Consider the following 23,770-nt stretch of genomic DNA (forward strand, 5'->3'; position numbering starts at 1 on the left):
AAGAAACAGGGGAATTTAAATACCTCTCGGAAAATCGATACGTTTTTCTCCCAAGTTTTTGAGAGGCGCTGCTGCTCAGTGTTCACTGTGAGAGTGAGAGAGAGAGAGTAGAAACAGAACCGGAGGCGAAGACCAGTGAATTTTAGAAAAGAAAAGGGCAGTTTTGGTAATTTGAAACATTTCATTAGCTCCGATTTCTCCGGAAGTTCATAATGTGGTATCAACTCCTAATTAGAAAAGGAAAACCTAATTGCAATGACAAGATTGCCTAATGTTCTCTAATATAAGTGGATGTCAAACACTTGTAAATGTTCGTGTAGTGCATACCAAGTTGTAGTATAATAATTTCCCATCAATTATTTCTATAACATGAACATCTCTAAGCGACCAAACAAACTCATTAACCTCAATCAGGGTCCATGATTTGTCGGTTGCTCCACAGAAAGCCAAACCGCGACCTTGTGAGTAAACTGCAGCCACAAGGCATGAGTTAGGGTTTGTTGGTGCTGAAGAGGCTATCACTCTACACAAGAAGAAAGCTTGTTTGTTGTCACCGCCGCCTCATGTAATGGTGGTTTGTGGTGGAAGCATGACTTTGGCACCTGGTATTGGATACAAGAAAAGGTTGGCAACAGTGCTACCACTATGGTCAACCATGATCAACCACCCCTTCAATTGATCCAATATAATTCAGTTTTTTTATTTTATTTTTATTTCAAGGTTATTTGATACAGTTTTTTTAATTTTAATTAATAAAACAGTAATAGTATAGATAAATAAAATATCAGCTCATATGAAAACAATGTGTTGGACTTGTTTCTTTCTTTCTTTCTTTTTTTTTTTTTTTTTTTTTTTGGAGAATGACTTGTTTTTCGGAGGGACTACCAAATGTACCAAAAGCATACGACACTAATGCCATGTTTTGAAAGCTCGAAATGTTTCTCGTGTTTGATCAATACTATACAAATTTGATCCCTATGTTCTTATTAGTGCACATCAGGAATGCTCCATGAACAGCTTAATCAGAGGAAGTGCATATAAGAACTTTATCAGTGACTCGAGTAATGGAGCCAGTATAGAAAATTTATCAGTGACACTGAAGTAGTGAGACAAAAATAGCAGACAGAAAATGAATTTAAAGGGCTATTTGTGAGATGTGAAACTGGACTCTACTAGTCTTAGTGGCAAAAGGCAAATTCCTCTTAATATTCATACACAGAGAGTAGTCTAGGTGTACAGAGTTGGCAAATTTAGTCGCCAGAGGATAAAATTCCTTGGAGCACATAAACGAAAACACAGATATGAGAAAGAGCTAAAATCTGCAGTTTACCATCAAACAGATCAATGCTGCTTAGTCACCATTCCTGGCAGATATTAACAAGGGAAAAGGGTGGGAGAGGGGTCTCTCCACAACTTGCCATCCACCAAATCTAGCTTTTTCATCTTTTCCTCGCACCAAAATAGCTGCTCTTTACTAATTCTTCCCATCCGGAGAACCCTTGACAAAACCTTTGCATCAGTGAGGCTAAACAACAGCTGAACATCTTCTTGTGATTGCGGCCATGACTTCTTCCGACTTTTCCTCTTTTTACGAAGTTCCTTTAATTTCATCCATTTCTGTAGCACAAAGAGGCAAATTTCAAAATGTTATAAAAATCATTAAAAAGCCAGATTTTGTTTAAATATAAAAAGGCAGATGGTATCTCATAGTTGTGTGAACACCTACTAGAGGTTTGAGAGAAGAAAAACAATTAAGTATAAGACTTGAATTCAGCAAGTACAAAAAAAAGGAATTTGAAACTAGACATGAACATTTTTAATAAGAACCAGTAGACTGTTTAATAGTTGTGTTCCTCTGATGAGCAAGCTAGGAGTTTCCTGACTTTTTTCTGCAAAGACAAAAGACAAGATACATCCATGGACCTCACCTTATCCAGTGAAGTTTGAATCTGCTGAAGTGGGGTAGCATGGTTTTGATTTCCAAATAAGCTAAGACCAGCACTTGTTTTTTTCTTGTCCATCTTCAGGAAAAGTAGAAATGTGAGGATCGAGGTTTCAATAATCTTGATCAGATCAGGGGCAAGAATCAAGGAATCTGATTCTTCTTCTTCTTTCCCTTTATTAATTGGACCTGAACAGTCAAACAGAATAGATTGTAATTGCTAGCACACGGAAGATGTCCTAATTTCAGCAGTTTAAATTACCTCAAAATCCTAATAAACGCATACAAGCTTCTTATCACCCTAGACTTTTTTTTTGTCACAATAACTCTACCTTGTATATTAGGGACCCGGAGTAGTTTAGGCAGAACTCTCTGCGTGCGAGCATAAATTTCTGGCCTGAGACCCTCCTCAAAAGGTTCATTTTCAATAAACCTTTGTAATAAAACCTGAAATTGTTGAAACTGTTGAGCACTGTGGTTGTAGGGGGTGGGATTTTCAGGTTGGCATGAGATTAGCTGATTCAGTTGAGTGTATTGACAGTGCAGTGCCTCCCAAGACAAGCAAACTTGAGCTACATATGATGTCTCAATATCATGATAAGGGTCAATCTCTGGCTGCTGGAGATGCTCAGTCTCGTCATTAGGTTCTTCAATCTTCTTCAAAGAGAGACAGCGAAAAGGAGAGGAAAGCTTCTTAGATGCAGGTCTTGGTGATGGAGTTGTAGGGGTTTGGATGCCTGTCAGACAACCTTTATTTGTCATTTAGACTTAAATAATCTATCAGTACACCAAAGAAGTAAGGTATAACTAATGTATGTTTAATCAGCAAGTGATTAGTAATATTTTGTGTGGAATTAACTAGCCATAACTAAACACATGAAAAAGCTTCAGAAATATGAGTTTAGTGACACTTCTGTACACTGCATTGAGCAGTAATCTGGGAATACTCCAAAGGAATGGATATCAAAGAAACTTAAAAGATCTAGACTTATAGCAAACTACTTGCTTCCTTTAGTAGCAGCACAAAGTTGAAGGATAAATGCACCATTCTCTGAGAATGGCATGTTCAGCTGTCATCCTATACCCTTGTGAAATGATATTTTGATACAGAAAGCCTTTCTAAGCATATTTAATCACAACTGTCCATCATTCTTACACTGGACTCTAGTGTAATCAAGAACTTGTTGCACCAATAATTCTTACTAGCTATAAACATCTAAAGGCTGTAGCTATTGCAGTCCTCATTAAAAAAATTTAAATAATAATAATAATAAATGAAAATTTCAAAGAATCCAAATCTTATCTCCTCCTTGATAGATCTTAGTTCTTATACAGTTCATCAACTTGGAGTAGAGAAATTTATCATATTCAAATTCCGTACTGAATGCATCTAGGCAAAAATTGCAACAATATTGATAAAATTTCAACCAGATATGTTTGGAGCATAAAAGCAAATGCCACCTAGTGAACTTTGGTATGTCACCAGTATACGAGATGACAGATTAAGCCTAACTTAGTGTTGGAGTTCATAAAATTATAAGATAATTTTTTTAATCAAACTGTACAACTGATTTTTAGGCTCAGTAAGGAAACTTATATTAACAAAACACAAAGAATCTAGATCATGTTACATGTACCTAGAGCTCACTAAATCAATTTTCTAGTATCTTTCAGATATCTATATTTGACTGAATAATTGAATAATTTAATTCACTGCCAACCTTTTCAAAGAGAACTATGCTCAAATCATTTTGCTTTTTACAAGTAGAGCCTATATATCCTCTTATCTTTACTTGATCTTAAGTCTTAACCTCCTAGATAGCTTAATAAGCACAGACAACCTCATCTTCTTATTCTATTTTACTTGAGGAGAACTTCACAATGCATTTCATTCAGGTACAGGTCAGTATACAGATATACTATTCTAAACAAATGCAGTCAAAGAAAAGTAAGGTCCTACAGTTAACTGTAAAGTTGAAAATTACCAAACTTACCTTCCTTTAGCTGCTGTGTGCTCATCCGTTCAAAGAACAACATCCTCTCACAGTATTTGTCATATACAGCACCAAAGCCACACCACCATTGCCGACCCTCAGCTTCTACATCCCTCCACTCATTGGAGCTCGTCTCTCCCTGCTCTTCTTCTTCCTCCTCCTCTTCAGCACATGACTCTTCTTCCGGGATCAATACCATAAAACTATTCCTTCGCAATTCTTTTAACCTTCTCTTGACTTCCTCTGTTATGAAATCATCATCGTCATCATCAGCTTCAGCTATAGGATCCACATTAACGGCCTTGCCTTTTTCATCACCACCATTCTCCTTCGGTTCCTCTGGCACAGGCACAGGATTGTCCTCCAACTCATTTTCTGGGTCTGGTTTGTGAGCTTTTCTAAACTTCTTAACTTTGAAGAAATCCATAATCAACTACTTCCTCAACAAATAGGCTGGTCTTATATACCCCCACGCTTCTTTCTCAGTTAACTCCTTAAACCCCAAACTGACACCAGAACAGTTAGTAACTTGACCTACCTAGAACACACAGTTGCTCCAGAAATAACACATTTCGGATCAAGGGTCAATATGGATGATCTGTAAGACCTTCCAGTAGATATGCACTGACTTCTGAACAATAACACCAGAAAATTGGTTAGCCTTTCATGTTTCTCAGATCCATTCTGAGCTACAATCTGGTAAGCATACTCGTACTCAAGATCTAAGCAAAGAACCTAAAAATTCAAGCCTGCCTTTTAAAACAGTGAATTTTACACAACCCAGAAACTCAGAACAGTAAAAACCAGAAACTTCGCTACTCAAAAACCTTACCTAAAAGCAGTGTAGAGATGATGAAAGTAAATTAGTCTCAAGGTACTGAAGCTAAGATTTTCATAGAACTCACAGCAGATCAAGAAATCACCTTTAGTAAAACTTCGAGAGAGATCAGAACCCACAAAACTTCTCAAAGTTCAGCAAATTCCTCCAGCATTTCGTAGCATTAAACCAGAAGCCACCAAAAACCAGAACCTCCTGAGAGCTCAAGGCAGCACACACAACACACTGATCAACACCCCAAAACAGTTTCACAAGATTTTCTTCTCTATTCCACAGCTGAAACCCACCTCACTGTAAAGTAACCACACCCATAAACCCCACAAGTCCCAGAAGAAACCCAATACTGAAAAATGTGAACCCTTTAAGACCCAGAAACTAAATCACTTGGAAAAGATGAAAACTTTTAGACCCAGAAGATCCAAATGCACTTTGAGCAACCTGAAACCCCTCAAACCCCCAAATTTCAATTCATCAAGAAGAGAAATTTGGGGTTGCAACCAAAAACTCTACAACCAAATAGCAAGCTGTGCTGAGAAACAAAGGATGAGACTGAGAGAGAGAGAGAGGAGGGAACTGTTTGGGAATAATGTGAATGCTTTACATCTGTGAGCAATAAGTATCCTGATCACCATTTTAGCAATAAAACCAGATTGTGGTTGGGTTTTTAATGCGACACAATTAAACGTAATGAAAGATTTGAATAATAAAATGTATGGGGATTCAGATTATTAATAAAAGCAATTGTGTTGGGTGTTGGATTTTTCTCGAAGTGGGAAATAGCACGAAACTCTACTATAGAAACACACAAACAGTGGGCACTTGTATCTGTGAGACAGAAGACTGAGACACTCGTCAGTCCTCGTACAGAGAATATTGTCCTAACAAAAATTAAAAAAGCCGCGCAAAAGTGGGTTTGATTTGTTCTTTGCCCAACTGGAATTACATAACTGTCCTCCTTTTAGAGCTTTGGGAATGAGACCGTTATTGGCTCTGGATTCTTCATCTTCTTCTCCATCTTGAGCCTTTGAGAAGATTGAAAATTCCTTTATGGACAAGTGAACTAGTAGATCTCAGTTGTTGATGTTTATAGATAATTTTTTTTAATGACAAAAAAATATATCTAATCATTAATTTATGTTGTTGCAAGCGCACATCGGTGCACTGAATATTCTCTCAGAAAAGATTAAACGATTGATGTATGTTAAGTCATTCGCTTGCACTCGTAAAACATTGTGGAGATCACGTGTTTAATTCTCAATGATATCACAAGATTGGTGGAATGAGATTAATTACATGGCAAGAATCATCGTATCTTAATTGATAAAAGTTGAATGTCCGTTATAATTTCATGAAAGAGATTGAAAGAGTAACTGTTGTATAGAATTTTTCGTCTCACAAAAGTCAGAGGAAAAGAAAGCAAAAGTGATTCTTGTAGCAGTGATGAGTTAAATTGAAGCAAACTAAATCGTGAAAATAGAGTTGTCGGAGAGCAGTACAAGTGTCATGCTACTAGGCAAAGATGTGGAGTATCGCACCCTAGATTGTCTAGCGTGTTTTGTTTGGCAGTTTTCTTGCATTGGGTTTATTGGAATCTAGAATAAGCGTATTACAAAATTCTCTTTGAATTTGCCTAAGATCTTTGGAATTCATTTATTTCTCTGGGTGGCTTACTTTGGTTTTGGAGGCCCCAATGAATTTGTTAGAACCTATCCCATTTTTACAATACGATGGTTAGCTGTTCACGGACTGTATGTACTTTTTTTTTTTTTTAAAGGTCGGGTCAATATTAGTGATAATTTCATAAAAAAATATGAAAACAGTAGTGGTTATATAGAATTTTTCATCTCACAAATAGGGTTTTACAAATATAATATGGCAAGCTAAATGTGGTTATGTATGTACGTTGCACTGATTTTCATGTTTTGTTTCTGTTCATAAAAAATAAAAAATAAAAAAAAAACGAAAGAGATTTTCATGCTCTGACTTATAGACGGTGGGACTGGAGGTTGTTAGTCACTGTGCTAAGCAAAGAGTTAGCTCAGTCAAATGGGAAGGGACTTTATGAAGGGATAGTTTGGTCACTTGGTCTTCTCTAAGTGGATGTGATTGTTCTAGTAACTCCATGAAAAGTTGGATTCCAACGAGAAAAAAAACAAAGGGAGCAAAAGTGTTGAAATCGTGGAGTTGATGGCATTGACCGAAAAGGTTGGGCCTTACAGTGGGGTACCACACAGTTGCAGGTACTTTTTCAGTTTTTCCCTTTCAGTGAAGGGGAAAGGGACCCTTAGTTGTTCCCAAAGTCCGCTTCCATCAAAATGTTTGATATATTTTGGTGAAAAAAACCATACTTCCGTTGCCGGGACTTGAACCCGGGTCTTTCGGGTGAGAGCCGAATATCCTGACCAACTAGACTACAACGGATTTGATGACCTGTAACGGCACTTTTGGTTATTATCGGGTACAGCAATCTATGCCACACATCAGGTTCGATAAAACTTGTACTCGAAAATCAATTATGAGTTCCGTTTCTGACTGAGGTTGAAATCACAATTGAGTTCAAGTTTTTCACTTGAAAATGAGAAATCTTCATTTATGTCATCAAATCAAATTAGTGTACTATATAAGTTTCTAGCCCTTTATGTTAAAATTCGTGACAAAAAGCTCTTTTTGAGATGTAATGGATATGTTACCTAACTTAATAGATTGACCGAATGTGGTAGCTAAATTTAACTTGCTTATGATAGCAAATGTGAGGAAAATCTCTAGTCAGATCCTAATGAGAACAGAGTGAAAAATAGAGTTGAGCTTGACCGTTCAACCCTTAACCCTAAACTTACTACATGAGGCAAACTGCCACTTTGAAGCTTTAGACTTCAGAGCACTCAACTCTCTGTAAAATTCGAATTTGGATGTCATAGGTGCCAGTCACTAAAATGGGTTTTTCGGGTCAGTTGAACTGAACGGTTAACGTAACGTGTGTTTAACGAGTCCACACTATCAATTTCTAAAAGTGAATTTGCAATGCGGGGGTATTTCGTAACTGGTTGTGTATCTGTTTGCCAGGTCTAGGTGGTAAGAACTAAGAACAATTAGCTTCCTCTACAAAGAGTATGCATACTAAGTGCTATAACAACTAATGATAGAGTCTGTGCGTTGATTGTTATTGTACAACACCACCTTTTCTTTTTATTTGGCCAATGTACAAGAAGTTCAAAGCCATCCCTTTCCCCCAATTGGAAATATAAACACAAATGATGCAAATATTAACAATACAGATGTGATTACAGTTTCTTTTTACCCGTATGGTGTAGGACGTTTCAGTTTCTCAGATGGTGAATATCTTCAGGATGAGACAGAAGGCCCCTGCAAGAGTTACCTTCACATGTACAGATTCTCGTGAATCCTGAATATGCAGATGATGTCGATTAGTGACCTAACCAAGTAGATGGTATTGGCTGAAACTTGTTCTTTGCACTAGCCAAGACATCATAGTAATCCACATGGTTGAGGCAGTCACGAAAATCAGTGAAAAGCTTTTCAAACACCTTCCATTGGACTTTGATTGATCTTGAGTACGGGTATGGAAGAAAAACCTGCCCAAAATGATATAGCAGCATGTAAACCACGGAACATTAATGGAAAGGAAAAATAATAATACCTGTTGCAAGGGTAATATAAATAGAAAAGAGAGCTTACATCCCCCTCTTGTGCGAGACGTTTAAGTATTTGAAAAGTGTGTTCGGTTTCCTCTAAATTGTCAAGAACAGCCAACCATATCTGGGAAGCAAGCTCGTGAGCCATGTCTCTTGATTTACCACAAGCAATAAACTGATCTGACAAGACAGAGTAATCAACTAAGCATCAGTTTCAAGGTGACATAAAGAATCCAATACCATGTATTCTAAACATCAGCACACAGATGTTGAAATTCTGGAATATCAAATGCCATTATTGATACAATTGCTGAGGACCTGAGGTCTAAACATGACATTGTATACTTGGTGATTCCTTCCACGTCATGTGAAGAAGTTTTTGGAACATTTCCACAAGACAAAAGGCAAATGCAAGATTACTATCCTAGATATACTGTTCTCTAGCTATCAAACTCAAGAATGGGGATGAGAGTCCTAAATACTGATTATGTATACCAAGTTTTCAGTTGTGAATTATATGGCTAGAAAGCAAAAAAGAGGCAACTAAACTTAGAAACATACCTATTATGGTACCGTGCAAAATACCAGATGGTGGAGGCATAGATGAAAGCTCAAGCTGCTCTTTTAGAAACAAATAAGTATGCCCCACTATCTCATCAATCTCACCATCTAGAGCAAAGATGTGCTCACTAACATATAAAGCAGCAAATCTCCTGAGAAATTTGACAAAAATCTTAGCAAAATAAAATACGTGGAAAAGTAAAAATCTACCATGCTGATGTGCAATATAAATGATAGTTAGCAAAGAATGATTTGTATGCTGCATCAATTTGCATATCTACACTGATACAGTGATATATATACATGATATGAATCCAGCACTGCGTACTACAAATGTGTGAGAAGTGGGGATAGAGTATCAAGGGAAGAAGTTAACTGGCAACAAAGAATTAATTCAGAGATTTATTCCCCCACATAAGTGATTCCACTGCACATTAATAACCCAGTCTATTGAGTAATAGCTATCAGTTAAGAATGGCAAAGGAGATACTCCAGTAGAAGTCCAAGACAACCAGACACAAGTCGTAGTATCTTTTATTGAGATGCCAACAATTTAAGCTAGGCCAAAACTTGTAGTTTGATATGATTTTTAAACTGTAAGCTCAAATAGACACGATGTGTTTAACCTTACAGTAATAATTAGACACCATCACTGATTTAAGTGTCCTTTCTCAAAAGCAAAGATAAAGAAATATAAATCAGAGCAGATGAATTACTAAGAGAGGGACAGGAGAACTTGAATAGTCAAGAAAGAATACAAAACAGGAAAACGAAGAAGACTAAAATGGCAAGGAGACATGTTATTCTACCTCTTGCTCAAACCTCGAGGGATAGGTCCAGGCCAACTTTTAGCTTTGCTAGCCAAAGGAAATGTCGTAGATAGAGCAGCTCGCCACAAGCATTCTCCACGAAAAAGATTGGCCCACTGTTTTCTTACACAGCATATCCGTACCCATTCAGATACGGGAACCCGGATGAAGATCTCTATTAGGAGATGATCAGGAAGCTTTCCAAATGAACTGTCACCTGATGTTAAGGTGTCATTTTCTTTATTATTTGTCATTAGCGTTCTGCAATGCAAGAACCAAAAACATTAAAAGTTCCTTCAAGAAGAAAATCAGCAATAACAACAACTGTCATTCAAAACCAAAGACATAATTTCTGGTGAACAAAAACAAACTTCTGAAAGCACTCAAATTTCCAAAAGGAACAATAAAACTGACAGCTATTAAGGAGAAGTGCAGATGGTAATCAAACCAATCATAGTATCAATACAAACTCAACACACTTATTGGTTAAAGCACTACAGAATAAACCTTGCCAATTAGATAAAAAGGGTACTCCAGCACGAAGCTATGGGGGACGTATATTGTTATCTCATCAAAAACAATTCCCTTGGAAGAAAAACAAGCTTGAATTACTTAACAATTCAGACCAAAAACAGATTTGTTAACATTAAATAAAGCAAAAGATCACAACTAAAAAAAAAAACAACCACTGGAGAAAAAACTAGACCATAATGGAGATGAACCAGGACATGAACTGCCACCAACATTGTAATATACAAAAATTGAATGATAACTTAACTTGTTCTAGCTTCTCAAAGTAAAATAATCTGAGGAGATGATAAATTTTAATAGAAAACATCGTTCTTGTTTTGGACAGATAAAACCGTTGACTCAGATTCTCAGAAACTCCTCCAGAACTTCAAACATCAATACAAAGAAACCAATATTTCTTTCATGAAAATGAATCCAAGAATCCCCTAATTGTACTCATATATCAAATCCTAGGTAAAAGAAGGATAGAGAAAAGATTGAACTATCACATGATTAACCTACCAAACACATATTACTCTTTACCAAACACTCACACAGCACACAAATCATTCCCTACCTAAAAAAAATTTTATCCAATGATCTAAGTTTTGATTTTAGTTTAAACTTCAAACCCAATACATACATAGCAAGAAGGAAAAGGAAAAAGGAACACTGCCTAATTGAAGACAGCTACTTGATCTAAGCACATGTAAAAGATTACTGCTTATATATCTATTATAACATGGAGTAAAACAGTTTAGAATTAATACTGAATTGACTTCAAGCTCAGTGAAGATTCCAAGGTGGAAACATGAATTGAATAATATAAACAACTATCCAAGAAGATCACAGGAGGAAAGCAAAGATTACACAAATCAAATCAATATTTGAGAACAGTGATGAATAACAGTACCTGAGAGAGAAAGGAAGAATGAGCTTTCCAGCTCAAAAGCTCTCTTGTTTGGGTCGAATTCTCAGCGCGGTGTTTGCAGTAGAATATTGATTATTGCTTAGGTGGCTGCTTCAGGTGAGCGACGTGAAATCTTTTTGATTCAAATGAATAAAAGATTATTGCTTTTTTTTTTTTTTTTTTCTTTGGTTATAAATGTGAGGCCTTTCGTACTCTGTGGTTGCTTCTTATGGACTTGGTTTAATAAAGAAAAAGACAATGGAGATTAACCCTTTGTGGTTGGTAGTGGCATATAGCCTAGTAGGACACACGTCTGTGAGTTGGTTTTGGACCAATCATAGGTTAGATGCAAGGATGACATTAACGGGAAACTTGCTATATTTGCTAACAACAAACTTTCTTTTATAGTCACCAATTTACATATGACTGATATGAGATAGGGTAATTGTTCTTGCAAAACTGTACATCTATTACTTGGTAAACTTTATTTCATGGTCACCAATTTAGATATGAGATCACCCTAGCAGTTAGGAAATTGTTATTGTAAAAGAGTGCATCTATTGCTTGATAAAATGACTCACATGCCAGACTTATATGATATTAGGAAAAAATTGTATTATTGAATGCACGAATATCACAACATTCTTTAAAAGATGTAAGATTCACAACAATGTTATGTTATCACTCAACGTTTACTTTAATAAAATTAGATAAACTGAAATTCAAAATTGATATTGTCAATATTGAAACAAAAGATAATTGTCGAAAAATTATGTAAAATCAGAATCCACTAATGGTCTAATTTCATTCCAAATTTACCAATCATCACTTAGTAGAACACTAGTGTATTACACACATTAATCCACCATTTTACTACTCGAACACCACCAAAATTACATGGACAATTGGACATAAATTTTATAAGAATGATCCGAAAATTACAAGAACCTTCTGCTGTAAGCTTTCCTCAACAGAGACTCGCGTCCAGGAAACTTTTTCGAATTATCCACCATCCAATTATCTTCATCACCATTCTCCTTGCTAGTCCTCCCCAATCCAACTCCATTCCCTAAACTACCCCCAACCTTCTCCTCCTTCCCAACCCCACGTTCCACTCTCTGCATCCTCATCCTCCTCTCCCTCCTTTCCCTCCTCTTCTCCCCTAAACCCTCACCCTTCTTCTCTCTCTCCTCCAAACCACTCTGTTCTGCAACTTCAGTCTCACTCTTCCTCCTCGGAATTCTCCCACCTTTCGAAGTACCCAAAAGCTCGAAGTTCACTTTACTCCAGCCAACTTTGTCATCGTTGTCCCACCCGAACCTGTCGCTGATCCCCAGAAGCTCCGAAACTCCGCCGGCGTTGCTTCTGTTACCGCTGAGCGCGTTCTCGGCGGACTCCCACTCGATGCGGTCGCGGTAAACGGCGTCGCTTAGGACCTGGTCGGCGAGCTTGGCCCAGTGCTCGAAGTCGCGGGCGCGGAGGTTGGTGGAGACCCATTTGAGGTAGGTGGAGGGGAGTGTGCCGAGCATTTTGCCCTTGTGTTTGCCGAAGTCTATGACTCTGTCTCGCGCGGGTATTGGTGTGGGAGCGAAGGAGAAGGAGGAGGGTTTGGGGGGTTTGGGTTTGAAGGAGCAGGAGAGGTGAAGGTGTGGAGCGGTGGTGGAGGAGGACAGTGGGTTTGAAGGTGAAGTGTGGTGGAAGTGGAAGAGAGTGCTGTGGGTAGTCATAGTAGTTAGCACTCTAGAAGATAATGTGAGAGAGTGTTTGGGGTGTTGGGTTAAACTATGCTTTTAGAAAATAAATAACTTCATTCATGGTCAGAGCTACATCATAAGTTGTCTCATGTTAAAAGTTTTATGACACAAGTCGCCGATCATATGATAAGTGACCCTCATTGTAAATAAATGCGCACAATTAAACAAGCGACAAACAAGAGAAAATCATAACCTAATGAAAGATACATAACTCGAAAGTTCGCCTAGAAACTTCAATTGGTGTACGAAAATATTAGTAGATTGCAAAGAGTCTACAGGTCACGAGATATAGTTTGTTGAAATAAGTCCAAGCCACCAGTTCACTGTCCTGAGCCTGCACTTGAGTAAACCACCATATTCGAACTAAGGCCCAAACGACCCAAGCTCGATCCTCTCCTCCTCGCCCTTGAATATGATCGGAGATTACTCTCCTGGTGGTGGAACACCACCAAAATCCGGCAAGACAAAAGGGCAGATCTTTAATTCTTGGGTCCTAAACCCAAATCTTCCATAAATCTCGTGAGTACCCTATCACACTAATCTGGACACCCAAGAACATGGCACCCGAACTCAATGCTTGACCAATCTCGTCGCCGCCGTCAATTTGCACCTGCAACAGCCACAAAATCATGACCTTCCACCAAAGCAAGGCCACAGCACCATTCTGCAATGACCTTGCTGTTATTGACTCTGGACTATACCATCGCTGGCCACTTCAACGACGACAACGCCAGCATCAATCCCAAACACCAGATAAAGACCCAGCCGCCGCTCTGCACCAACGCAACCAACAATCCAGTTCCACCATCGAAAATCCGCCAATCCCTGTAGGAAGGAAGTCACTGCCCAAACCCAGATCTCCTCCCTTGACCACGGAAACGTCCATGCCGTGGTCTCAGTCCGAAATTGAGCCAACCAAAGAATGCTACCAAGCAACGTGCAGCCCGCAATCCTTCGAAGCGAGGAATGAAAAGATCAGCCGCTTGGCACGATCGTCGAGATGAGAATGGTGGAGGTGATGGGAACCTCCCTGAAAGTCGCCCAAATGAGGCAGTGCTAGAGTTTTGAGAGAGAGCGCTCTCCTGTTTCATCATATTTCTTAGAATAATACAGCAAGATTCTTAGCCTTTTTTTTGGGTTATAAGCATAGTTAGTAAAAAATGGGATGTGTGTAATACGTGAAAAATATGTACGTGTATTATTCAGACATTTTATTAAATAGTTCGTTGAAAAGTTCGGCAAAATATTTTTAATTAAATAAATAAATAATTTTTTTATTTAAAAACATTAATTTATATTCATTTTTGTTCAATAATATGGATAAAATATGGAAGAAATATAAGAAACGTAAAAATCGTGTATAATATTTTTGACTTTAAAAATACAATAAATTTAACGAGTTCCTTTTAAAAGTACGAAGTAAGGAAGTATTTTTGAAAAAAACACGTAAGTACTTGTTTTATTCGCATATAATACAAAAAATTACTAACTATGGTTACAAGTTCACAATGAACTTCACATGAGTTGTTTTTTAATTGAGGTGCATGAGAGAGTGTTTGGGGTGTTGGGTTACCTAGGAAAGACAATGTCTAATAATACAGGTCATTCCACTTAATAAATGTATTATTTTTTCTTCATTTATATAGGTGAAAAAATTTGATTTATTGTATAATGATGTTTGATTCATGATTGACTTGCCAAATAGAAAAAATAAAAATTAACATAATTATAAGGGACGGTAGTTAGGGTAATTTATATAAAAAAATTGAATTAAAGTAATAGGAAAATAGAAGGGGTACGTGTGAATAGCACCATCCAAAACAAATTAGCACAGTTTTTTTATACTACAAAATATGCGGCGGGATTATTTGAAGTTCTTGCGCAACATAGCTGACAGTCGTAATGCTTTCTTATTTGCATTTAAGTTTGCCAAATGGCACAAAAGAAATTAACGACCATAGTTTTTTCCTTATGGCTTGGGCATATATTGGAGCACATTTCAGGATTTTCAAACGTTTTTAAAGGTGATCTGGATGAGATTGGGAAAACAAACATGGAAACAAAACTTGTCAATAGATACCGGAAGTAAGAATTATGATCAAATCCTAGTTACCTTAGAAAATGCGGAAAATGATATTGCTTGGCAGCCTTATAGAACGTTTGATGATGACTATCTCCCTAAATATATTGTTGGCCAATGACGAATGGAATCGTGCCGAATAACTTTGGTGCAGCCTAATTCTAGAGATTTCATCTAGCATCGGCTGGATTTTTGCCCAATAAAACTTGGTTTTAAAGAAGCTTATGTGAGTACTTGTCATACAATCGGGCTAGGTTTTTTTTTTTTCCACCCAAATTTTCATCTCATGGATTTTGTTATTGTCTCCATCATTTGCTGTATTTGCTGAAGATGTTGAAATTGGCAGAGCCATTATAATGTATTTGGATACAAATGCTAAGCCTGATGACTCCCGTGAAGATATTGTCAAGAGAATGGTACGAGATGGCCTGCCTGTTTTAGGATCATGCGAGATGGTCAACCAACGAGGTAAGTGATATTTTTACATAAATCCCTTTCAATATCTTTTTTTGTTGCTAATAATTTATTTTTGGTGCAGAAAGCTTTTCTTTTTGTATTTACAGTCAATTATGATGATCATAAATTGACATACAAAATGGATGGCAAGGCCATGACCGTAACAGAGACTCATGGATGGAAGTATGCAGTCCTAGGATCTGGAGGGGGGTATATAAGGAACTGTTTGAAAAAGATGCAGCCTAAGCATAACTCGGACAAAAGACCTAGTTAGGTTGGAACTTACGCATAGCGTATTTCAGAACCCCGAATCAGGTGGTTCTGTCACCATCTTGCATTTGGAAAATGGAATTGCTGCCTTGAAGAGACAGAGACAACCAGGAGATTTCTGAGCTTTATCATGTTTTTAACATAAATAGTGCTTTGTTTATTGTGTACAACAAGAATACACAGAAAGTGTCTGACCTCAGTGAATGGATACGGTATGTATTCTTTTATCTTTAATGCTTTAATATTTTTTTTCCAATTAAACCTTGTTTTAAATATCCTTATATGAGTACTTGTCATTCAATCGAGGTTTTTTTTTTTTTCCACCACTTGACAAATAGACATCATCAAATACGATGCCACCGATGTGATTCCACCCGCCAACCCACGACTAAAGGAGTAGTCAATGAGCTCAAAACCAGAAGAATTGAAGAATATCAGAGGAGCAGACCTTCCAATGACAATTGAGAGATGTTGGTTAAATCATAAACTTCAAAATTGAACAAGTATTCTATTATTTTTTTAGTTTTGTACACTTCATCCTAGAGCAGAGCAACAGATGAAGAGTTGTAATCAACTTAATAAAAAAAATTCATAGTATAATAATTCGAAGGATATTCAAAACCAAAAAGCACACTCTCTTTTAACCTAAGATAGTAACATTAGGTCTTTGGAGAGTAACATTGCTCCATTAACCAACTTATCATTGATTAGCGTTCAAAATTCAAGTTTCATCTTGCCATTTATCATGTTCAACCATAAAACGCGTTCGCAAAAGGTAACTATCAAGACATGTGTACCTTTATGAATGAGAAAATATCATAATTGATTAGCGTTCAAAATTCAAGTTTCATCTTGCCATTTATCATGTTCAACCATAAAACGCGTTCGCAAAAGGTAACTATCAAGACATGTGTACCTTTATGAATGAGAAAATATCATCATTGATTAGCGTTCAAAATTCAAGTTTCATCTTGCCATTTATCATGTTCAACCATAAAACGCGTTCGCAAAAGGTAACTATCAAGACATGTGTACCTTTATGAATGAGAAAATATCTTCAGATAAAATGTGAAAACGCGTATATGAAATACCATAAAGTAAATTCATTGACAACCCATGTGAATTTTTTTTTTGTTTTTCACTTTCTTACCAATGAGATTTGAATTCATCTCTCATTTTTGAAAAGCAAGAACTAATTTTTTTTCTTCTTCTTAAAGAAGCTTAATGACAATTAAACTTATTTATGATGGCTCTTGTTCAACAATTTTCAGCTATGGGTTTTCATTTCCATTTGCTTGCTCTTGTCCACAGGAGTTTTGCTTCTGCTCTTGAGTTGGTTTTAATTTTCATATGACTGATATGTATCTTGTTTAATGCAAATGCTATTCATTTATAGAGATTTAACTGTAACTAGAATGAGAATACAAACTGGGTGTTTATCATAATTTTGAAGAAATAAAGATTTAAATAGACTAGAAAACTGAAAACGGTAGTGGAAAGTTAATTTGCTTATTACGTTTATGCATAGTTAGTAAAAAACGGGACGTGTATAGTATGAGAAAAATACGTACATGTATTATTCGGACATTTTATCAAATAGTTCGTTGAAAAATTAATAGTTCGTTGAAAAATTCAGCAAAATATTTTCAACTAATTAAAGAATTAAAATTTTGAATTTATATTCATCTTTGTTCAATAATATGTGTAAAATACAAAAAAAAAAACGTAAAAATCGTGTATAGTACGTATATAATACTTTTGGTTTCAAAAGTACTGGAAATTTAATCAATTCCTTTAAAAAATATGAAATACAGTTGTATTTAAAAAAAAAAAGTAAATACATGTTTTATCCGATGTAATACGAAAAATTACTAATCATGCGTTCATGTCCCTTGTTTATTTAAAAAGCATTTAAAAAAAATTTATGGTTTTATTTTTTTAGAATAAAAAAAAAATGGTTTAAGAGTGAAATTTCTTCTGTGCAGTTGTCTTTTCCACTCACTTCCCTAATCCAAAAAAAAAGAAAAAGAAAAAGAGCTATATAATTTTCTTAAAAAAATATTGGTCTTCATCAATGTTTCCCGCTCTACTCTGAAACGGTGAAACCCTGGGGTTTGAGTCCACCACAGTTTTCTTTCCTCAGCGATTTGAATCGTTCGGTGTATTGTGAATCAATTCGTTTCTCTGATGGTTTTGCACTCGGAATTCTCTTTTCAGTGGTCGTGGTCCTTTATCCGCTAATCCTTCATCTCATTCCGGTGGTGCTGCTCTGCGTCTCAGGCCTCTTTGCCAATCTGGTTCAGGTACCACCTCTTCTTCCCGCTTTCCTTAGAATTTCGAAATTCTTGATTTAGGGTTTTAGTAGATTTAGTCTAATTGTTCAATTGTTTCAGGCGTTTTGCTTTGTTTGTATCTGTCCGATCTCGAAGAATGCATAAACAAGGATAAACGCCGTGGTTAAAGAATTGGATTGGCGGGTTCTGCTAGGCCTCATTGAGTGGTGGGGTGGCGTTAAGGTAAGGTACACCTTAATTGATTTTTGTGATCGTTGCTTATTGAACGTCTTTAGATGCCAATGATTTTATTTTATATCAAAGAGTATTGCGGCTTTTCGGATTTGTTCTGCTATATCTTACTTGTATCAGTGGTATGAACCAATGATTACAATTATGCTGGCTTTTTGAAGAATGAAGTATGAACATAAGCTAGTCCATAACCTTAGGATGCAGACTAAAGAAGGAAGACTTTGCTTGGGGTTGAAAGTTTTTTGTATATTTTATCCTCCAAAAGCAATGGTGCAAGGGACTTGTCAAGTGATACAGATTATTATGTGTTGCCTTGAAAGTTGATTTGCTGATTGATCTGTTTACCACAGTTCAGTTTTGTTTGCCATTCGTGTCAAGTCCCATATTGGGTCAATTTGTAAGTCTACACAGAGAGCTGCATCAGTGACAAATTTTAGGTATCTGCACTGATGTGGCGATTGTTTCCTTAAGTAAGGACAATTTTGTCGGAGCTGACCCCTAATACAGCCATCTGGGCTCGAGCAACTCGAGAAGATCCAGATTTGATTGAGCTGGCTGGCATTGTATGTTTGGATTTTAGGTGGGGACATTTTGCTACTGCATCCTTGATTTACAGCTTTTCTCTGTGTGTGGATTGCTTCAGCTTGTTTCGTTTTCCATACGAACTGTATGTTGGTTTGATCTGAGGTATATAAGTAATCACGGGAAGTTTGGTCTAAGCTCCAATATGAGTAGGAGTTAGTGGGTTATCACACTCTACGAATTGTCTTTGGGTCGCAATAGTTCGAAGACTGTGGATCAATAATCATTAGTTTAGGAACATGGAAAGATCAATATCTTACATATACTGTTATACTTCTATGGTTGCAAAGAGTAAACGCCCTCAAAGAAAATTTTCTCCTGTATTTCCTTAAAATGGAAATATGATTTTGTTTCTCTAGTTCAGTTTAGTATTTCTTCGTTCACTTTCTTTGCTATTATTTTATTTACAATTGATTTTGTAAATTAGTTACTTAAAGTAGTAGTGATAATGTGGTTACGCGAAAGGAGTTACTTATAACTGGGTTTGGAAGTTTCCATTTATGCTGCTGGAAATGAAATCTTAGCTTTTGATTTACTTTAACTCTACTTGCTGCAGATCCTCGTGTGTGCAGAGCAGGAAACCAGTAATTTAAAGGGTAACACAAATTTATTTCTTAATTGCTTCATGTGTGTTTGTGTTTAAGAATAAGTTTGTATTATGGTGAAAAGTGGACAGAACATGCATGTTACTTATGTGCTCGTGTTTCTTATTTATAGGTAAAGAACATGAACTTGTCATATCCAATGCTAGAAGTAATGCCGATCATCTTGTTGAACTGGTTCTCGCTCAGGTACTCAGTTTACATATCATGTCTTTAATTTGCTAGGCCTGCTTATGTATCATGTCTTTAATTTGCTCTGTAGTAATTTATCAGATGTGTGAATGCAAACACATTGGTAGTTTGTTAGTTTGTCTGGTTGCACCCATACGTATGACAGTTGAATCAGTTCTTGCTCGGGTACTCACTAAGTGAATAATGGCTTGTGGGTAACCAGAGAAAGCACAATACATTACTATAGAAGCATGCCCATACGTTTACGGTTTATTTATTTGATTGGGCACATGACCTGTTTATGTTAATACTATTCTCAGAAAGCTACTGATGTAGGACAAAGCCAGGGTGGTGTGATAATGGTTATGGTGGCTTAGAAAGATAGAAGATTTAAGAAATAGAAAATAAGGTTTCTAGCTGTTGTAGTTTCAGAGAACCTAGGGAGCAAGGGAAGCACTAAACGAGGGAAGGACAATAAGAGACTACGATAGGAGATACCAAAGCACCAAGTATGTAAGTATGTAACAATACTCAACATTCATCGAATCTGATTTTTCTTACAAAAGAGCCTGATTGATAGGTTTCAGATACATATCCTCTGTAAAAACTCATCTAAAAATCTCATTGAACAATAATGAAGACATTGTACTGGCCCCGATATTTATTTAGACCATTAATGATATCAGCTCACTGACATTGTACTTAGAATCTCTGTAGACAGATGTGCACTACTTAAAAATGCCGATTTAGAACTAAATTTACATATGCAGTGGTCAGGTTGCGTTGGCAGTTTATTTGCTGTAATAAAGACATCAACAAGGTACATTCCGGTATGTTCCAACGGAGATGTCTTTTCACCATGTGGAGGTGAAGCTTTTATATATACTGTATATAACACAGTTCACTTCTTAATGGCGTGGCATTATGTTTATGTTCTTGGGTGCTTTGTCTTATAGTTAATTTCTGCCTCTTGGGTTTGGGGCGCTTCAGCTTTGTAACCTGACTCTAGACTGTAGAAGTAATAATATGTCTGTCTGAAAAACAAAATGAAATGAAAAAAGTTAAAAAAAAAATTATAAAAAAAAAGCAAGACAAAGTTCACAGAAGGCCGTTTGAACAGGTTTAATTTTTTAAATTTTTTACCTTCCTAAAGGGTTTACTTAGAAAAGAAATGGACGACATCGTTGGGCCATGCCACGAAGTGTTCCAATGATATTAAAACATCCGTTTTTAGATTGTCCTTTTTCTTTTCTTAGAAAGAGGGCCTGCTTTTTAGGAACTCTTTGGTTTATTGATCGTACTTTTTCATTCAAGTATTACTTGTCAGTAATGTTATGTCTTATATATGCAGGCCATAGGGTGGTCAATGTGGTTTTCTGAATATATTTTTTCAAAAAGAAGTTGTGCCCAAGATGCAAGAAAACTTAAGGTATCACTTAATATTTTATGTTTATGTAGAGAGAGATGGCACAATATTCTCTCATTCATCCAGTTAAATCAACTCAGTTTGAGACTAATTTATGAATGCTATGGTAACATTTCCAGTCAGATCTAAAGGACTTCCCTCAGCCCTTTTGGTTATCTGTTGGCCTAGAAAGAACTGGTTTTACTCAGGGAGAGCTACTGGCTGCACAGAGGCTTCCTATCCCTAGCAAGGTTTTGAGTCCTATTGCTAAGGTATAACTATATCTATTTATTTACTGTTTTAAGAAAATAATAATAGTTATTTCCTTGTAATTTCTTTTCCATTTCTGGCTAGTTATTTTAAATCCCATCACAATAAGAGCATATAGTGTTCCAGAGTTCTGCTTCAGAACCAGTATTGAATGTTACTTGTGATCTAGCTCATCTCAAATTCTATTGCTTCCAGGATTTGGTCTATGCAGTAAGATGTGCATACTCTGTTATTTATGTCATAACAGTGGCCATTCCTGAAACTTCACCTCCACCTACACTTGAAAGTGTAATTAAAGGGGGACTTTCTGTGGTAAGCCTAACATACTTCACATTTTGCAATGGCTGTATTAGTATTGGAAATCCTGTATACTTTAAACTTTTCTGTAGTGGCTGGTGAGTGCATATTCTCTCTGTTTCCTTGAGTGCGCTCTTTTTGTAGTCATTCTTCCTCCCTTTTTTTTTTTTTGGTTTTTTATGGGCATTATTGCTCCTTTCTGGTTAGATTTTTCCATAACTACTGATAGTTCTGGAAATGAGAATTCTTTTTTCTTCTTTCATCATCAGATGTTGGACAATTATTAATGAGGTAATTATACAAAAACTTAACAGTGTCCCATAGTTGCAATTCACAACTCATGCTTAGTGGAAGTTTTCCTTTGGTGCTATAAAATGCTGAATATCATCTCTGAGTGTAAATGTCTACAGAATTTGAAGCTCTTCTCCTTCCTCTAATAGCACTGGTCTCCATTTCTCTCTCTCTCTCTCTCTCTCTCACGCACTTGTTCTCCCGCTATAAAAACCATGCTCGGATGATGTGGTATTCAATCAACCTTTTAATCATTTGCCTCAATAAATGGCATGTCTCATTATCAGCCTTTGGGTTTCTTTTCAACAGCTTGATTCAAATCCAAGCACATCCAAGCAATGTCTTTTTTTTAAACCGAGCATCCATGTCCTTTGGTAATCATACCACCATGTTGAATTTATTTTGAATGTGTTATAAGAATATTGACTATATATCAATAATAGTTACTCATACCGCAGTGGCCAATTTAGTTTGTGCGTATGCTGTAATATTGGAAAACCTGCTTAGTTGCTCGGTTGTTACTGTCTTGCAGGTGCATGTGTACATCAAGCGGCATGTGACTAAAAACTGGCCAGAAACTGATGATGAAAAGTGGTGCACAGAAATACTTGCAGCCAAGGTGATTTCATTACTATGTGTTTCATGTTGTTGTTTTGCTGGCCTTTTAAAGTGTGTGCACGCGTGCGCCTTGCATGTGACTAAAAAATGGCCTGAAACTGATGATGCTGTTGAAAAGTGGTGCACAGAAATACTTGAAGCCGTGGTGATTTCATTACTATGTGTTTCCTGGTGTTGTTTTGCTGGCCTTTTACTATCATCTAGGAACTACATCCATTTTAATATATATATATATATATATATTATATAATATATATATTCCTTGCATAGAATCTTGTTACTGGCCTAAACATACTAGTCTGGTTATGCTTTCAATGACTTATGTGCTAGTTTGCTAATTTTGATTGTTTGGCTGTTTGCTTCTGGTGTACCAGGATGCATTATTGGACGAACATATAGCAGAACGAACTTTTGGCGTTAAAGGATTGCAAGCTATTGGTCGGCCACTAAAGTGTTTCTTGGTAGGAGACTTGCGCTGATTAATTAGTCAACTTGCCACTCAATTATCTTTTATTTGTGCCATTTGTTCAACCTTTGCCAATATTTGGGTTGTAGGCCGTCTCAAATGTCCTGCTAATTAACTGTTGCTTGGTGCAGGTTATATCTCTAATTGTGTTGTGGGCTCTAAAGTTCAACTTTGTCTGCTGTTCCACACTGCTTGTATGGAGTGCTGCCCTCTTTACTGGTCGGATGCTTACTCTGTTCGGCTGTGGAGTGCTTTCGCTGTTGCAGTGTTTCATGGAAGCCGCTATAGCAAACATTAGTTGGTCAAAGTACCTCAAGCCCATCTGTGGCTGGTTGATTTACAATCTTGGAGAGTTGTGTTTGTTGCTCCCTTGTGATTAATATTCTTGGTGGTAATAAAACTTCAAAAAGTCTTCTCTTAGGCTTGTGTATGATGATAGTAGAAGGATTTTTCTAACATGAAAAATTATGACTAGCTTAATATTTGAAGTAATGAGGATTAGTTTTCCTAATTGTGCCATGTACCTAGTGAGAAATCTATTAAAAGTTAATGCTTCTTCACAAGCACATTTTTCATTCTGGGTTTACAAATATGACTCGGACAAAGTAACTGAGAAAACTTGACAATTAAGGTAACGCGGAAGCCCCAACTTGGTAGTGCGTTTGTAAGGAAGTCTTTCAAGTTCATAAAAAAAATACTAATTGATATTCAAATTGATCAACACATAAATGAGTGATTTTTCTTCTAGAATTTTCTTTACAGAGCA

The 23,770-nt window shown here is 36.6% G+C and overlaps 4 protein-coding genes and 1 non-coding gene across 8 annotated transcripts; 1 reads left to right on the forward strand and 4 right to left on the reverse strand.

The window, feature by feature from the left end:
* Positions 1 to 1,121: 1,121 nt before the first annotated feature.
* On the reverse strand, positions 1,122 to 5,579 carry LOC112186051. 3 transcript variants are annotated; one of them, XM_024324402.2, is made up of 5 exons: positions 4,860 to 5,579; positions 3,937 to 4,567; positions 2,275 to 2,691; positions 1,929 to 2,131; positions 1,122 to 1,617 (listed from the first exon to the last, which is right to left on the reverse strand). In XM_024324402.2, exons 2-5 carry the CDS (start codon positions 4,361 to 4,363, stop codon positions 1,375 to 1,377), a joined length of 1,290 nt encoding a protein of 429 aa, XP_024180170.1. In that variant the 5' UTR covers positions 4,364 to 4,567; positions 4,860 to 5,579; the 3' UTR covers positions 1,122 to 1,374. The 3 variants fall into 3 exon arrangements, with proteins under 3 accessions (XP_024180170.1, XP_040369786.1, XP_024180172.1); XM_040513852.1 differs by having other exon boundaries at positions 4,769 to 5,579; XM_024324404.2 differs by having other exon boundaries at positions 1,126 to 1,617; positions 2,275 to 2,679; positions 4,860 to 5,573.
* Positions 5,580 to 7,122: 1,543 nt separating this feature from the next.
* On the reverse strand, positions 7,123 to 7,195 carry TRNAE-CUC. The gene has a single exon. It is a non-coding gene; the product is annotated as a tRNA-Glu (tRNA).
* Positions 7,196 to 7,868: 673 nt separating this feature from the next.
* On the reverse strand, positions 7,869 to 11,394 carry LOC112187884. Of its 2 annotated transcripts, none has more exons than XM_024326847.2 (5): positions 11,221 to 11,394; positions 9,798 to 10,058; positions 8,989 to 9,140; positions 8,471 to 8,607; positions 7,869 to 8,367 (listed from the first exon to the last, which is right to left on the reverse strand). In XM_024326847.2, exons 2-5 carry the CDS (start codon positions 10,049 to 10,051, stop codon positions 8,200 to 8,202), a joined length of 711 nt encoding a protein of 236 aa, XP_024182615.1. In that variant the 5' UTR covers positions 10,052 to 10,058; positions 11,221 to 11,394; the 3' UTR covers positions 7,869 to 8,199. The 2 variants fall into 2 exon arrangements, with proteins under 2 accessions (XP_024182615.1, XP_040369780.1); XM_040513846.1 differs by lacking the exon at positions 11,221 to 11,394 and adding an exon at positions 10,310 to 10,835.
* A 593-nt stretch (positions 11,395 to 11,987) lies between these two features.
* On the reverse strand, positions 11,988 to 13,073 carry LOC112189521. Its single transcript, XM_024328862.2, has one exon. The coding sequence runs from the start codon at positions 12,942 to 12,944 to the stop codon at positions 12,156 to 12,158; it is 789 nt and encodes a 262-aa protein (XP_024184630.1). The 5' UTR covers positions 12,945 to 13,073; the 3' UTR covers positions 11,988 to 12,155.
* A 2,334-nt stretch (positions 13,074 to 15,407) lies between these two features.
* Positions 15,408 to 23,474, forward strand: LOC121051322 (1-acyl-sn-glycerol-3-phosphate acyltransferase PLS1-like). The gene is made up of 14 exons (XM_040513548.1): positions 15,408 to 15,519; positions 15,615 to 15,717; positions 15,927 to 15,989; positions 17,995 to 18,080; positions 18,265 to 18,293; positions 19,441 to 19,480; positions 19,602 to 19,675; positions 20,428 to 20,487; positions 21,009 to 21,086; positions 21,203 to 21,334; positions 21,528 to 21,644; positions 22,453 to 22,539; positions 22,913 to 22,999; positions 23,136 to 23,474. The coding sequence occupies exons 1-14, from the start codon at positions 15,408 to 15,410 to the stop codon at positions 23,382 to 23,384; spliced, it is 1,317 nt and encodes a 438-aa protein (XP_040369482.1). The 3' UTR covers positions 23,385 to 23,474.
* The last annotated feature ends 296 nt before the right edge of the window (positions 23,475 to 23,770 follow it).

The sequence above is a fragment of the Rosa chinensis genome, chromosome 2, assembly GCF_002994745.2.
Source record: "Rosa chinensis cultivar Old Blush chromosome 2, RchiOBHm-V2, whole genome shotgun sequence".
NCBI lineage: Eukaryota > Viridiplantae > Streptophyta > Magnoliopsida > Rosales > Rosaceae > Rosa > Rosa chinensis.

What these genes read in the sequence shown, in the direction of transcription:
- LOC112187884 (XM_024326847.2), bottom strand. Translation starts at nt 10,051, where the DNA reads ATGACAAATAATAAAGAAAATGACACCTTAACATCAGGTGACAGTTCA. An exon ending in CCTCGAGGTTTGAGCAAGAG is followed by an intron (nt 9,141 to 9,797) that starts GTAGAATAACAT and finishes CAAATTTCTCAG; the next exon opens with GAGATTTGCTGCTTTATATG. An exon ending in TTTGCACGGTACCATAATAG is followed by an intron (nt 8,608 to 8,988) that starts GTATGTTTCTAA and finishes CTGTCTTGTCAG; the next exon opens with ATCAGTTTATTGCTTGTGGT.
- LOC121051322 (XM_040513548.1), top strand. Translation starts at nt 15,408, where the DNA reads ATGTATTTGGATACAAATGCTAAGCCTGATGACTCCCGTGAAGATATT. An exon ending in AGTGGTGGGGTGGCGTTAAG is followed by an intron (nt 18,294 to 19,440) that starts GTAAGGTACACC and finishes TACTTGCTGCAG; the next exon opens with ATCCTCGTGTGTGCAGAGCA. An exon ending in CAGAAATACTTGCAGCCAAG is followed by an intron (nt 22,540 to 22,912) that starts GTGATTTCATTA and finishes CTGGTGTACCAG; the next exon opens with GATGCATTATTGGACGAACA.
- LOC112186051 (XM_024324402.2), bottom strand. Translation starts at nt 4,363, where the DNA reads ATGGATTTCTTCAAAGTTAAGAAGTTTAGAAAAGCTCACAAACCAGAC. An exon ending in CACACAGCAGCTAAAGGAAG is followed by an intron (nt 2,692 to 3,936) that starts GTAAGTTTGGTA and finishes TGACAAATAAAG; the next exon opens with GTTGTCTGACAGGCATCCAA. An exon ending in TTCAAACTTCACTGGATAAG is followed by an intron (nt 1,618 to 1,928) that starts GTGAGGTCCATG and finishes TTTGTGCTACAG; the next exon opens with AAATGGATGAAATTAAAGGA.
- LOC112189521 (XM_024328862.2), bottom strand. Translation starts at nt 12,944, where the DNA reads ATGACTACCCACAGCACTCTCTTCCACTTCCACCACACTTCACCTTCA.